This window comes from Macaca fascicularis, chromosome 9, assembly GCF_037993035.2.
Source record: "Macaca fascicularis isolate 582-1 chromosome 9, T2T-MFA8v1.1".
Taxonomy (NCBI): Eukaryota; Metazoa; Chordata; class Mammalia; order Primates; family Cercopithecidae; genus Macaca; species Macaca fascicularis.
In genome coordinates this window covers 69,411,605-69,426,521 of record NC_088383.1, presented here as the reverse complement: position 1 = coordinate 69,426,521, position 14,917 = coordinate 69,411,605, and the positions used below count along the sequence as shown (strand labels likewise).

The window sequence follows — 14,917 nt, the reverse complement described above, 5'->3', positions numbered from 1 at the left end:
ATCCCCCCTGCACTCTTAAACCAGCACAGTAGCATCCATACTAGCCCGTGGGCTTGGGGACAGAACTCCTGCCCTTCAGCACAGCTGGGGAAGATCTGATCGGAGTTCGCCAAGTTACCCAGGCATTAAATACTCCACATCAAATCTGAATTTTAACTGCTCCATCAGCTGCAGAGGGACAGAGAGAGACACACACCATATTTTAAATACATCTTTTGTCCTAATCCCCTCTGAGCTGTAAAACCAGATACAATTCAGCTTTTATATTTTGCAAATGATGAATGACCGACTCACAAGCTCACCGTGAAATTCAGAACCTAGAACACAGTGTTCTTGAGGCAGCCCAACTGCTGAACCTGGGGTTTCCTGCAGTTCCTCCTTGTCCAGCCCCTCCCCTCCCCTCTGCCCTCCCTGGGGTAGGGGAGTGCACCCTCACTTTTGCAAGTGTGCATAAAAAAACACTGTTATCAGTTTCCAAAAAAAAAATCACAAGTCAAAATAAATCTGATGCATCTCTTTCTCTCATCTAAAGAGGAAATCAATTTGCTCTAACTGGAAAATCTCGGAGACCTACGTGTTGAGAGAGTTCCCTATGGTACTATGTGGCGCAGCCTCCACTTAGAATATCCTCTTCCTTCTTTATCCCCCATCTGAATCAAAACTCCTGACAAGACACAGCTCAAATGTCATCTCTTCCAGGAAGCACCCCCATGTCCCCCCAGCCTACAGGGAGATGTCCCTATAACTCTCAGCATCTCTATCCCAGCTGTGTGCATCTACCAAAGCACTTATCAGTGGGTGCCTAGGTCTTCTGAGGATGGGTACCTTAGCCAGATGTTCCTTAGCCAGACCGTAAACTCTGGAGGCAGCCAACCCCGGCAAACTGAATATTTTACTTGGCATTTGTTGGCATTTGTAAGTATTGCTATTAATCTTTTCATGCACATATTTGATCAAATCTAGTAGGCAGTTTCCTCTAGAAGTGGCACCAAGCTTGGCACAATGATGCACATATCCCAATTCATTAAATATCTGGTTAATTGGTGACTAACTGATAAGAGAATTTCCTAAAGGTTAAAAGTAAATATAAATTGGATACACATATAGCTTGCAATGTGTTTCTTTCTTTCTAAGTGCTTCTATTATATTCAACGAGAAAGATAAATGGTAGAGGGAAAAGGAGAGGAGGGAGAGGGAGAAAAGACATTAACCAGTACTGACAGATAAGTCATAGCACTCCTATTTCAGAGAAGGAAATTGGGGTAAGCACCTGTAATGGTTAAATATTGTCAACTTGATTGAACTGAGGGATGCAAAGTATTGTTCCTGGGCATATCTGTGAAGGTGCTACCAAAGGAGATTAACATTGGAGTCTGTGGACTGGGAGAGGTAGATCCATCCTCACTCTGGACGGGCACCATTTAATCAGCTGCCAGCATGGCTAGGATAATGCAGGCAGAAGAATGTGGAAGAACTAGACTTGTGGAGTCTTCCAGCCTTCATCTTTCTCCTGTGCTGGATGCTTCCTGCCCTTGAACATCACACTCCAAGTTCTTCAGCTTTTGGACCCTTGGACTTACACCAGTGATTTGCCAGGGGCTCTTGGGCCTTCAGCCACAGACTGAAGGCTACACTGAGAATCTCTTGGCTTGAAATTTTCACAGAGATAGCTTTCGGGGTGGCAGGACCTTCTGACCCCACTGCCTCTTTTGTTCCCCTTCCTGTTCTCTTGGGAAACAACCTCAAATTTCACCCCTACATCCTGCTCCCATATCTTTTCATAGAATGACTCTCCTAGCTTCTGAGAAAACTCCAAGCTCTCCCAATCCCACCCTGCAAGGCAGCATTTTGCCAGCCCAGAGAAAAAGCACATTTATTTCTTTCCATGCTTTAAGATGTTATTGGCTGCATATTGTTTTAGTGCAGCGTATAATTACAGAAACTGCTCGGAAAATCTGTATATTTTATCTGTGCTTTATGATACTCAGAATATTCCCCAATTCTTTTTCTTCTCCGTGAACCAGCTTAAAATATATTTTGGCATCCTTTATGTCATTTTGAAATTGAATAGCCAATTCTTACTGTAATGAAAATACTTACGTGCCAGCCCAGTGATGTACAACACTACACTCTAATTACGGCTGTGCTTTAATTAACCTGAATTGAAGAGTGTTATCATTAAACTGCTGGTAACTTTGAGTTATGGCTTTTCTTTAATTTAAAGTAGAAAACACAGATAATTAAGCCTCCAGATAATCAAATGCTTGAGGAGAGCTTCAATGTTTTGGGATGTTCCTAAATCTCATTAAATGTCCTTCCTTTATTGATCATTTCTACCTCTGCTGTATCATTGTATTAAACGAATAATAGCACTAAGTTGTACACATTCTCACTCACATCAGAAGTGGGATATATATATATATATTTTGGGATATATATATCCCCCCAGAAGTGGGATATATATATATATTCCAGAAGCTTTACTGAGCAAATACTAAATTATCTGACAACAATTTGTCTCCTCCTTGGGACATGTTCTAAATACTAAAATCAATCAAAGGGAATATTCACAGAGCCACTGGTGCCAGCTCTTGAGCTGGCTGAAGGCCAGTGAAGTTCCATACCCCCCAGTGGGTCAGGGTTGGCAAACTCACACATCCACAGGGCCAGGCCTGGGATTTATGTGTGAATCTGGCCTGGTTTAAGGTATCAGGGAGGAGTGACTACATGACTACACTAACCCCTTTGCTGCATCAAACTGGAGCCAGTTAGCATTCAGAGGAAATGTAGGTCTTGCACTGTCACATTAGATTTTCTAAAGAAGCCAGAAATCTAGTTTTTACGTGAAATACCACTATTTTGAAATATCAGCAATTAGTTTTTATGAAATTAAACACTAATGTAGTCAAATGTACCTTGTAAGTATCTCATTTAGAGCCTGTAGGGGGAGCAGTCCTAACCCTTCAAGTTACCCGTGAGAGGAACCCTCTCAGTTACCAGGAGCAGAGTAAGAGAAGGGCGGAAAAGCAAGAAGGGCCTGGGGGTTGGGGAGGGAGCACTCTTGTTAGACACAAACACCAGTTAGGCCAGGGAAACTCCACAGCCAAGGAAGGGGGCTTGACGGAGCCCCTGCTGACGCCCTCACCAGCCTAAGACTCCCTGCAGGCGCTGGCAGCTCGTCTCTGTGCTCAGACCACCACCACATTAGAAAGACAAGGCTTCAATTGCCTTTTTATAAAACTAGCTTCCGTTAAAAAGCCTGCTTTCCCCCGGGGCTTTCTATCCTAGGCAGGCCAAGCTCCAAGGAGGGGGAGATCCCCTGGGACAGCCTCAGTGTTCCAGGACCCAATGCCTCTGAATGGTTAACTCCTCTCAGTGGCAGGAAGAGAAATAGCTCTCAAAGAAAGGCACACATGGGAGTCACAATAGGGCATCCATTTTCAGAAAATAACTCCTTCCGAATCAATTACCTATTCATTTTTCCAGTCCATTTAGCATTTAAACTTTCGCTTAGAGACAGGGTGAGAAATTTCAGTAAACAGCCAAACCATTTTGGATTGCTTAGGGTCTGGGCCCAGGGACTGACAGAGTGCACCTGCTGTGTTCAGTGACAGGAGGCTCCAGGTAAACACCAAGCGCTCCGCCTCCCTCCCTCCTGCATACAGAAAGAAAACCGCAATACAGAGGAGGCCAAGGGCACCCAGCATTGTCCTCTCCTTTGTGGTAAAGCCCAATCGGTTTTGTCTGGATGTCTTCAGACCTCTCTTTCGGGAAGGTGATTTGGTTTGTAAGTAGGCAGGAAGCCCAAGCAAATGGCTTTTCTTCCTCAGCCCAGTGAGCTCCCAGATCCCCCTGTTTTTCCCCAGTGAGAAGAATACTTGTCAAATCCTTTGCTAAGGTGTCAGGAGATCAGGCTTAATGTTTCACCAACCTCAGGGAGTTTGTGTTTTCAATGGGCACAAAGACCCTGTTCATCTTAAACTCAACATCTGAGATTATTATTTTTTTATTATTTTAGAGATATAATCTCACTGTTATCCAGGCTGGAGTACAGTGGTGCAATCATAGCCCACTGCAGCCTCAGCCTCCTGGGCTCAAGCAATCCTCCTATCCCAGTCTCTAGAGTAGCTAGGACCATATGTGTGTGCCACCACACACCTGGTTCAAGACACCAGGCTAGTCTTGAACTCCTAGCCTCAAGTGATCCTCCCACCCCAGCTTCCAAAAGTGCTGTGATTACAGACATGAGGATTCTAAGTGAGGAATCTGAGGCACTGTCATGCCTCACGGCAGACACCTAGAGCTCTTGAGGTCATCCCCCATAGGTGACCATCTATTCTACCTGCAGTGGCCATGGCAGGTGGCTTTGATCCATCCTGCTGAGCCAGTAGAAAGAGAAGCTAAGACTTGTTATTATTATAACATGGCAGTTGCCTCTGTTGGGGCTCAAGGCCTCCTTCTGTATATTTGGTTCCACATTTCCTCAGCAAAGGGTGAAAGTACTTTGAATGGCTTTATTGCATTAGCTTCTGTTGTCTCTATGATCAGACTTGATTGGAAGACAGATTAAAATTCCTTTCATTGAGGGGCTGGCAAGATTTGTTTTGCCCTATTAGAATCAGACAGGCAGGGGTTTACGCCACTGTTCATGAATGTGTCTACATCACAGGAGGCATGCAGGATAACTGTAGTTCATAAGTTAGCATAAATGATGAATCCAAGTCCAAGACTCTCAGGCCTGTCAAGAAAAGTGGGGCCAGTGGAAATTCCCGAGGCAGGGACCATGTGATGACCCACCCTTCTGTTCCTCACATGGGGCCGAGCACACAGGATACCCTTAGCAATTGTCAAGTGCTCCGGCTGTACCCAGCAGAGGTGCGAGGCTTTCTTGCAAGGGGCACGTTCAATATCCCTGAGAGCCAAAGAGCATCCAGTTAATGGTCACTTACTCACAAACAGTAGGGAAGGACAGACCCACGAAGGCACTGGAGAGATATTCTGTGTACATTTCATTTGAGACTCCTTCCAAGTAGTATTTCTGCCACGTGTCTTCCTCAATCTGAAGGAAAGGAACACATGCGGAGAGTTTAAAATATGACGGTGGGCTGTAAAAGGGAAACCTAAGTTATACTCTCAGGCAAACAAATGAATGTGCTGGTTAGATAATGGTGACCTTTTCGGCAATCAGGAACACAGCCTCTGCACCCATATAAAGTCCTCAATGACCCTAAATTCATAAAATGTGTGCCCTCTAAAATACCACTTCTTTTTTAACCTGTGTGATTTCTTTCCTTTTTTTTTTTTTTTTTTTCATACAGGGTCTTACTGTTGCCTGGGCTGGAGTGCAGTGGATCATAGCTCACTGCAGCCTTGAACTCCTGGACTGAAGCAATCCTCCTGTCTCAGCCTCTGGAGTAGCTGGGACTATAGGTGTGCATCACCACGCCTGGCAATTCTTTTTCTTTCTTTTTTTTTTTTTTTAGATACAGGGTCTTGCTATGTTGCCCAGGCTTGTCTCAAACTCCCAGACTCAAGTGATTCTCCTGCCACTGCCTCTCAAAGTCCTGGGATTACAGGTGTGAGCCACTGTACCTGGTCTTTAATCTGTATGACTTCTAATGGTGTGGAGACATGGGCACTCACCCACAACATTAGTGGGCAAGGAAATTGATACAACTGTTTTGAAGAGCAATTTTGCAATTATTATCAAAATTTGTAAAAGTACATAGTATTTTACACAACAATCTGTTTTAAGTATTCATAGCAAAGACACAGGAAAACACAGGTTAAAAAAACATACAAGAACGTCCTTTCTATTAATGAAAAATGGGAAATAACCATAAATGGCACACATACAATGGAATACTAAGAAGCAATTAAAAATTATAATGAAAATGTATACCTGTTCATGTATAAATTCTGTAAAAAGGCACATTATAAAATAGTGTATATAATCTGATCCTATTTTTTAGATGCCCTATAGTTATCTGAGTGTTTGTAAAGCTGTAAAAAAAATCTAGGAAGCTTTATATCAAAACACTAAGAGTTGTTACCTCTGAGTGGTAGAATGATACTTTCTTCTCTATAGATTCCTGTATTGTCGAAGGCTTTTATAATGAGCATGTACATATTATAATGAAACAGCATATTTCCACTTTGCACAAAATGACAGATTTTTCTGACCTCACAAGGAATATCACAAAAGGTAAAATGTTAGTTTCAGAGAGGTCTTGCTCCAAATTTCAAAAGGAGTATCACAAAAGTAAAATGTAGTTTCAGAGAGGTCTTGCTCCAAATTTCATTAAAATATGCATTTTCTCTAAGTAGTCAAGTTTAGTTGGTTTTCCCAGCAACCCTCTTCACGCTAGGTATCTCTGGAAGGATTTCACAGTGTAGTAAATGTTCTTTTTTTTTGAGACGGTCTTGCTCTGTCACCTAGGCTGGAGTGCAGTGTGGTGGGATCTCTGCTCACTGCAATCTCTGCCCCCTGGGTTCAAGAGATTCTTTTGCCTCAGCCTCCTGAGTAGCTGGAATTGCAGATGTGTACCACCATGCCCGGCTAATTCTTGTATTTTTGGTAGAGACAGGGTTTCACCATGTTTGCCAGACTGATCTCAAACTCCTGACCTCAAGTGATCTGCTGGCCTCGGCCTCCCAAAATGCAGGGATTACAGGCGTGCACCACCACTGCGGGCTTACAATGGAGTCAGTCTTTAGAAACTGGTGAATCACAAGGAGAATGTTGAGCCACTTTGGGAGCTTAGGGATCTCACAGGCCTCCCTGAGGGAAGGAGGGCAAGCTGTGTGTCTTTGGCTGCAACCTCTCAGGCTTCCCTTCCAGTGGGGGCTTGGGTAAGAGGAAGATGAAAGGAAGCCACCCCGCCAACAGGAAGTGGCTCTTTAGAATGTCTTGTGCTGATCTTGTATTCAAAGGCATCTTGCCTGTGGCCAGTCAGTTAACTGGGAGAAATGCAACAAGTGGATCAGAAGGGGACCTAGGAACAGTGGGCAAGGACACACCTACCATCTACTTGGAGACACTCCAGCATACAAAAGCCGGAAAAAATTTAGAAATAAACTGAAGGCCCCCTGACTCTGTGCTTTCTGTCTGTTTTTTTGCTCAATCTGGGTGATTAGATTATGTAGGTTAACCTCATTTGTTTGAGCTGCTTCCAACCTACTCCCACAGGTGAGACATTAGCTAGGCAGTGTTGCTAGGTATGAGCTGTTTATCTACAAATTGGCCTTCCCTAGAGTGGGGTCTTTAAAAAAAAAAAAGTCACTCAACCAATTCTATTGCTAAATGGTATGATTTTAAAAATTAACTGCAATGTGTTTAGCTAAGCATGAACTTTTTAATTTCTCCAAACCATTGGATCTCAATAATTTTTTTTGAATAAAAGATATGCTTGACTTATAAGCAAAGGTCACTAACTCTAACTAATTTGAAGAAAGCCTAATCTGCCTTAGTAAAAAATGTTGGAATATAGAATATTTGGGAAACAGTATTAGCATATTTGTTTTATTAATGAATGGGATACTATATGAGGTCTCACTAATTATAAATCCCTATACTAGAGCCTTATGGGCAAATAGTATTCCTGAAGTAAAAGAATTCGGCCTATTCTTTTCATATATGTTCTTTTATAATGTGTTGTTTATGGTCTAATTTAAATACAACAACTGATTATCAAAAATAATGAAAATATAAACCTTTATTATCGATCATTGGTGGTATTCCTCAATTAATGTGGTTTTAACAAGGTTCTTTTAGTTTTGGTCAGAATTTCATGCCTTTGTGTCCTAATGAAGCTATTCTTTATACCAAATTTTATTGTAGGTGAATCACTAAACTTTTTAAATAAGAAGGAACACATTCTTTGTAGGGTAACAATATCATTCATGTTTGTTTTGAATTTAGCAAAAATTGTTCTATTGAGTCATTCATTCAGCAATTATTGATTGCATATATTTTTCATCTTAGGATCTGTTCTAGTTTCTGATTAAATCAAAACTGGTATTTACTTCCCCATATTTTTATCTTTGCTGGAGAAAGCACCAGATATATCTGATTATGATATACCTGACCACATATATCTGACTTTTAATGATTTTTCCATATCATTTTTCCTGCAAGTTTGCCTTTGTGGCTAATCAGAAATGCTTGAGGACTAAAAGTCAAATAAGTAGAAAAAAGTACAGAATGTTCTAGAAAACAAAATGCCTCTTCCACATCCTTGTGTAGACCTGCAGATAACCTCTACACACTAGACCTAGTAGCATCGAATCAACTGAATAAATGCTGGGGCATTTAAATCCGTTGTCATCGCCATCTGTTTAAGATTTCCACATCTTTAACACTATTTCCATATGGATAGTCAATATGTTTTTGAGGTTTCTGGTAAAGGAATTTCACTTTTAAAAGAGGCTAAAATTGCTAATTGAATTACACTGTCATCTTCTCAAGCACTGTATGTAGTTGGTGGGAATGTAAAGTGGCACAGCCACTGTGGAAAACAGTATGGTGGTTCCTCAAAAAATTAAACATAGAATTACCACTGGATTCATAATTCCACTTCTAGGCATATATTCAAAGGAAATGGAAGAAGGATCTCTAAGAGACATTTGTACACTCACAGCACCATTAGTCATAATATCCAAGAGGTGGAAGCATCCCAAGTGTCCATGGCCAGATGACTAGATAAACAAAGTCTGATAATTTACAATGGAATATTATTCAGTCTTAAAAAAGAAGAAAATTCTGTCACATGCTACAGCATGGATGACCCTTGAAGGCATTATGCTAATTGAAATAACCCAATCACAAAAAGGGCAATTATGTTATGATTCCACTTATATGAGGTACCTAGAGTCCTCAAATGCATAGAAACAGAAAGTAGGATGGTGGTTGCCAAGGGTTGGAGGGAGAGGGAATGGGGAATCATTGTTTAACTGAGACAGAGTGTCCATTTTACAAGATAAAAAGAGTTCCAGAGGTGGATGGTAGTGATGGTCACACAACCATGTGAATGTACCACTGAACTACATGCTTAAAAATGATTAAGAGCCAATTTTATATGAGTATTTTATCACAATTAAGAAGATTTTTAAAACCCTTATGTAAAACATAAGAGCAGGAGAATCAGTAATTATAATTAATACTGAGACCATTTAATCCTTAAGTCATGCCAGAAAAAGGACAGGAATAGGCCGATCATATCAGACGAGTCAGGAGTGAGAACCCAGAGTCATGACATCATAGTGCATCGCAAACTCAGCAACAGAACCTCAGTCTTTATACCGACCCAAGGGCTGAAATTGTCACCTTCTATCAAGGTTACTATTCTAAGTCTCGAGTGTGATATCTTCGACTTATTTTTGAAAAGCAAAAACAAAAGTGTACATTTCTCATACAATGCATTCTTAGACAGAAAAAAAAGTCAGTGCAAAATATATTGAATTTAAATCCTTGGCCACACCTGTAATCCCAGCACTTTGGAAGGCTGAGGCAGGAAGTTTGAGGCTAGACGTTTGAGACCAGCCTAGGCAACACAGGAAGACCCCATCTCTACAAAAAATTAAAAAATTTGCCAAGTGTGATAGCACACCCCTGTAGTCCCAGCTACTCAAGAGGCTGAGGCAGAAGGATAGCTTGAGCCCAGGAGTTCAAGGCTGCAGGGAGCTATGATTGCACCACTGCACTCCAGCATGGGCAACAGAGAGAGATCCTGTCTCTAAAATAAATAAATAAAACCTTGTGTTTAATACTAAGAAAATGAAAGTGAACAAAGAAATCTGGACCAGGTGAAGGGAGTTATTGTCATTATGAACTCCCCTTTTATAGATGATAAAACTGAGGCACAGAGAGGTTAAGAAACCTGCTGACAGTCACAAAGTGAATCCGCGGTACAAACAGGATTCAGAGTTCACACTCTTAACCATCCAACACAAAGATAGAGGGGTTAGGATTTGGGCAGACGGGGAGGATTTGCTGTATACAAGTACCTAAGAGGCAAATATCAAATTTCAAAACCAAAGCCCGTCAAGCACTCAAAACCCCAAACTCTGTAGCCCATGACTTTAAGAGACGTCTAGCAAGGAGTAATAATCCATTTTGGCTCTAGCTGAAAGGGTGGTTCAAGCCTCCTCTCAGAGCATAAAAGTGTGGTTTCTGTCACACAAAATGGAACCTTCCTAGCCTACAACTTCTTTCCTAAAATAGTACATGCTGTTCCCCACATTTGTGTTGTCAATGTATTTTTAACTGTAATGTGAAGACACACTTCTCAGCAGAAAAAAATGAAGGAATGGGACCAAAATGACTTAGGGAAAGGTGCCAGAATTAATTTGCCAGCCATTCAGCAATCAGTCAAAGGCAGAGCATTTCCTGAGGCAGCAATTTATCCTTTGGCTGTCACATCAAACCCCAGCTGTTTTAGAAGAGTGCCTAGCAAAGATGAGCAGGTGATGCTCTGTGGGTCCTTATTCATCAAATACACACGGGATCATCAGTGAGAACAGGGGATTGAGCCAATGAACTAGCTTGCCTACACCTCTTACTGTCTTATTTATCTACTCTTCATTATCTAATTTTTCAACCAGTCTAGTTGAACCTCCCAAGCAAATGGTTTCACACCAATCCGTGGGCAGACAGCTCCCCCATCAAATATACCCTCCAACTGGAAACCTCAGCCTTGGCTCCGTGGGAAGTCACACCTTCCTGATCCCAGGTTCCGCATGTGTCACTAATGGTGGGTTGGTAATGATGCCTTTTATTTTTTATGCTTCCTCTGATTAGAGTGAAACTGTGTTTCTCTAATGCTAACAGCCCGGTGAATGTGAAAAATTCAACTCTCCTGGCTGGGAGGGTGTTACAGCCGTCATGATTTCTGTACCCAGTAAAGAGTCTGAATAACTGTGTTGATTACAGCCAAATAATCTTGCAAAAGTCCATCTCTACCCGTGAAGTCATACAAATAATTCCAAAGACTGTCATATACCAGTCCTTATTTAATTGAAAACAGGCATACTCTTTTAATCCAAATATATATTATAGTATGCATATCAAAAGTAAAGAACTAAAAGGAAATTATAAAAAACCAATGACCATTATGTTAATAGCTGCAATAAGAAGAGATGAGTCGTAACATATACACACTAACACTGCCCAAAACGGTTAGTAGAAGGTTAGTGTATTCACAAGAACTTATTACATTTACTGTTTTTAAAAAGTCTATCTGAATTTTCAGTGAATATTCTTCTTGTAAAGGATCCACAGTTTTAAATCTTAGAAGTGCTTAATAAGAATTAGCCACATTTGAAGGAATATTTATATATATATAAATTACACAACACATTGTCACTGTCCTTTATAATAAGATTGTCTGAAACAGAATGCAGTCATATGAACTGACTGGCATATCTCAGATGCCATTAAAACATATTTATCTTGACCCCACCCCCCAAGAAAACCCCACAAAATGTGTCAAGTCTTTGCCTACAATACTAAACATGAAAATAAAATTGATGGGCTCTAGTTGATGAATGTTTGGGCTGGTTACTAAAATGGATGGGGGGAAATTTGTATCCATTCCTCAACAGCATGCTCTGTCAAGGGGAAAAGTTTAATTGAATCTTGCGTTTTCTCATTTCTTGCTGAAAAGTACGATGTTAAGGCCAGCAAGGCATTAAGAAGACTTCATCATGGGACTTGTCAGATTCTCTCCTCCTCTATTTCCCTCTATGTTCCAATGTCAACAAACTTGCCCCAGTTTTTATCAAAGGGCATGAGGTTATCTCCTTCTCCACCTCTTAGCCTCTTCGTTCTTCAGTATAATTGCAAATCCTAAAAGCAATTCATAGAATAAACAAAATGAAATGTTTGAGTCTTGCTAGCTGAGGTCCAAATGGTGCCAGCACAGAGAATGCCTCGCTGCACAGCTTTCTGGGGTGGAGCGAACTAGTGATCAAGCTGAAGCCAAAGGAAGAAAGCAGAAGAGAATAGTGATTTGCACCTTTTCAGAATGTATTTCTTCTCTGTGCCAAACTGCATCTCAACGCTGAACTTCTTGGATGTGGACTCAGTTCAGCTGCCTTTCTGAAAGTTGCTTGGATTTCAGGGACTCCATAACAATTTGGCATTCCACAATTATGGCTTATTTCAGAGAGCATTTTTCAGAATGTGTGAATAGGACAAAAAGATCTCAGATTTTTCCAAAGGCTTCAGGACAATGTCAGTTAAAACAATTTTGGGGGGATTTGATGGAATGCCAGAAAACTGGTTGCTTAAGCCATGAACAAATAAATAAACAACTCCAAATATTAATTTCGGAGTGGACTTGGGCCAAATCTCTTACTCCCAGACAAGTAGGCTGCAGACTATCAAATGAGATTTCTTCCATCAGACACTATGAAAAAAGAATCAGCCCACATGAGGTGTTCAGAGAGAGATTAAAAGACAGTGCCAGAATACATGGCATTTTCCCTCACTCCATTATCCCAACCAGGATTATTTCTGGAAAGACAGAGTGCCCGAGGAAATGAAGGTAAAGGAGGGGTTAACAGCAAGAGTGATATGAGAACTTTTTAAAATAATAATTATTGAGAAATTTTTTTAAAGTGTTACACATGTGGCAGAAAACTGGTCCTTTCTTTTTAACGCATAGAAGGTTTTGCCACCCTCTCCTTAATTTTCTCTCCAATATAGAGAAATGTTTTGTTTCTCTCTATGTTTACAGTTAAGAGACCTTTTTAAAGATGGGTCTATTCACTGTCTGTCCAAATAGGAATTTCGTTTTGCAACCTTGCTAATAGTAAAGAACATCTTTACATGTCCTTCAAATAATAAGGTTTCTTAAAAATACCACTGAAAATAATTACTTGGGTAAATTGAGCAGAAAGTAAATGTTTTCAGGCAGGTGTCTGCCAAAGCAACCTCAGGGTAGTTCAGCTTCGTATGCAGGGTTTTCCAGGGCAGCCCTTCTCACCCCATCTGAGGTGAGGGACCAGGGTTTAGCTTTTATTTCTAATATCCATTTTTTTGCAAAGTCTAATAAAAATGAATTACAGGCCAGGCACTGGCTCACGCCTGTAATCCCAGCACTTTGGAAGGCCAAGGCAGGAGGATCGTTTGAGCCAAGGAGTTTGAGACCTGTCTGGGCAACATGATGAGACAATCAATCAATCAATAAGAATTACAAAAAAATAAAATGAAAAGATAATACGTGAGGTACAAATTCAAAATTTTTATCATAGATTCACAACCCATATAAAATTAATCCATCCAATTGCTCTGAAAGTTTCTAAGCACTTACTCTCATCTTCTGTACCTAACTCATCATGGATGAGTATCAAACAGCTCACAGTCCCCATCCATGGACCATGGACCACACTTGGAACTGTGCTGGTTCACAACATGGCACCACTCTGTCTTAAAAATCTAACTTCCCACAATTTCCCCTGCTCCAGAAAGGCAGAATTATTCTCAACTAATACTTCACAGAATGAACTTGACAAAACTTAATAGCAGGTGTTCTCTGAAACAAAGGAGAATGGGGAGGGGATTCTGTAGTGGCTCCTACTAGAATGTGGGAAATGTCAAAGGCACAGATTTTTACCTGAATCTCCACTGCCTGGAACCATGCGTGGAACATAGTCATAGCTCAATAATAGTTTCTGAATGAATGAAATAAACTTGGGAAGCACAGAATTTAACAAAGCCAACTTGTTTTATTTAATTTTATTATTTTACTTTTAGTACAATGCTCCTTAGAGTATTTAACATGATAAGAGGAATTGTAAATCTCCAAGGGGGGAACATGAATTTTTTTTTTTTTTCTTTTTTTTTGAGATGGAGTCTGGCTCTGTCACCCAGGCCGGAGTGCAGTGGCGCGATCTTGGCTCACTGCAAGCTCCACCTCCTGGGTTCACGCCATTCTCCTGCCTCAGCCTCCCGACTAGCTGGGACTACAAGCGCCCTTCACCATGCCCGGTTAATTTTGTTTCTGTGTGGTTGTTTTTTTTTTTTTTTTTTTTTTTTTGAGATGGAGTCTTGCTGTGTCACCCGGGCTGGAGTGCAGTGGCCGGATCTCAGCTCACTGCAAGCTCCGCCTCCTGGGTTTACGCCATTCTCCTGCCTCAGCCTCCCGAGTAGCTGGGACTACAGGCGCCCACCACCTCGCCCAGCTAGTTTTTTGTATTTTTAGTAGAGACGAGGTTTCACCCTGTTAGCCAGGATGGTCTCGATCTCCTGACCTCATGATCCGCCCGCCTCAGCCTCCCAAAGTGCTGGGATTACAGGCGTGAGCCACTGAGCCCAGCCAGAACATGATATTTCATCACAGAATCCTTTATTTCAAGAAGCAGCTCAAGAAGATGGGATATGTTAATCTAAAAACTTCCTCTCCTGACTTCCCACCCTGAAATCTCTGTTTCCCTTGACCCTTCTATCACAAATATGTCTCTCTATGACCTTTTTCAGTTGTCAAAATCCAATGCTTCCTGTAACTTTCAAGTCATAAACTACCTCCTCTCTGAGGCCTTTCCTCATTTCACCAATACGCTGTGCTGTCCCTGCTTTAATGGGAATAGTAACTGCACACATCTCTCAGGAAGCAGTGAGGGCTGAATGAGATGATCAGTACAGAATGCTTAGAACAGTACCTGGCACTTAGTAAGTGCTCCATGTGTGGTGATTAGCGTTAAGTAGCATCACAGCATTTGATTCCCCTGACATCTGAAGAGAACTACAATGAAGTAGAATTCTGTTTCCGTATCGACTGAAAGCTCCTTAAAGGAAGGGCTGTCTTACTCAGCTCTGTATCTTCTAGAACAAGCAGCACAGTACTTTGCAAATAAGAGGTGCTGAGTTAATATCTGCTGAGTTGAACTAAGCAAGATAAAACTGGAGAAAGAGACC

General features: G+C 41.2%; 1 protein-coding gene across 25 annotated transcripts in view; it reads right to left on the bottom strand.

Moving 5' to 3' along the window:
- KCNMA1 (potassium calcium-activated channel subfamily M alpha 1) overlaps positions 1–14,917 on the bottom strand; it is a 759,311-nt gene that overhangs the window by 158,285 nt on the left and 586,109 nt on the right. For all 25 annotated transcript variants that reach the window (XM_065520852.2, XM_065520843.2, XM_065520844.2 and 22 more), the window contains exon 15: positions 4,950–5,059. In XM_065520852.2, the coding sequence (XP_065376924.1) occupies positions 4,950–5,059 (110 nt within the window). The remainder of the gene's footprint in view (positions 1–4,949; positions 5,060–14,917) is intronic.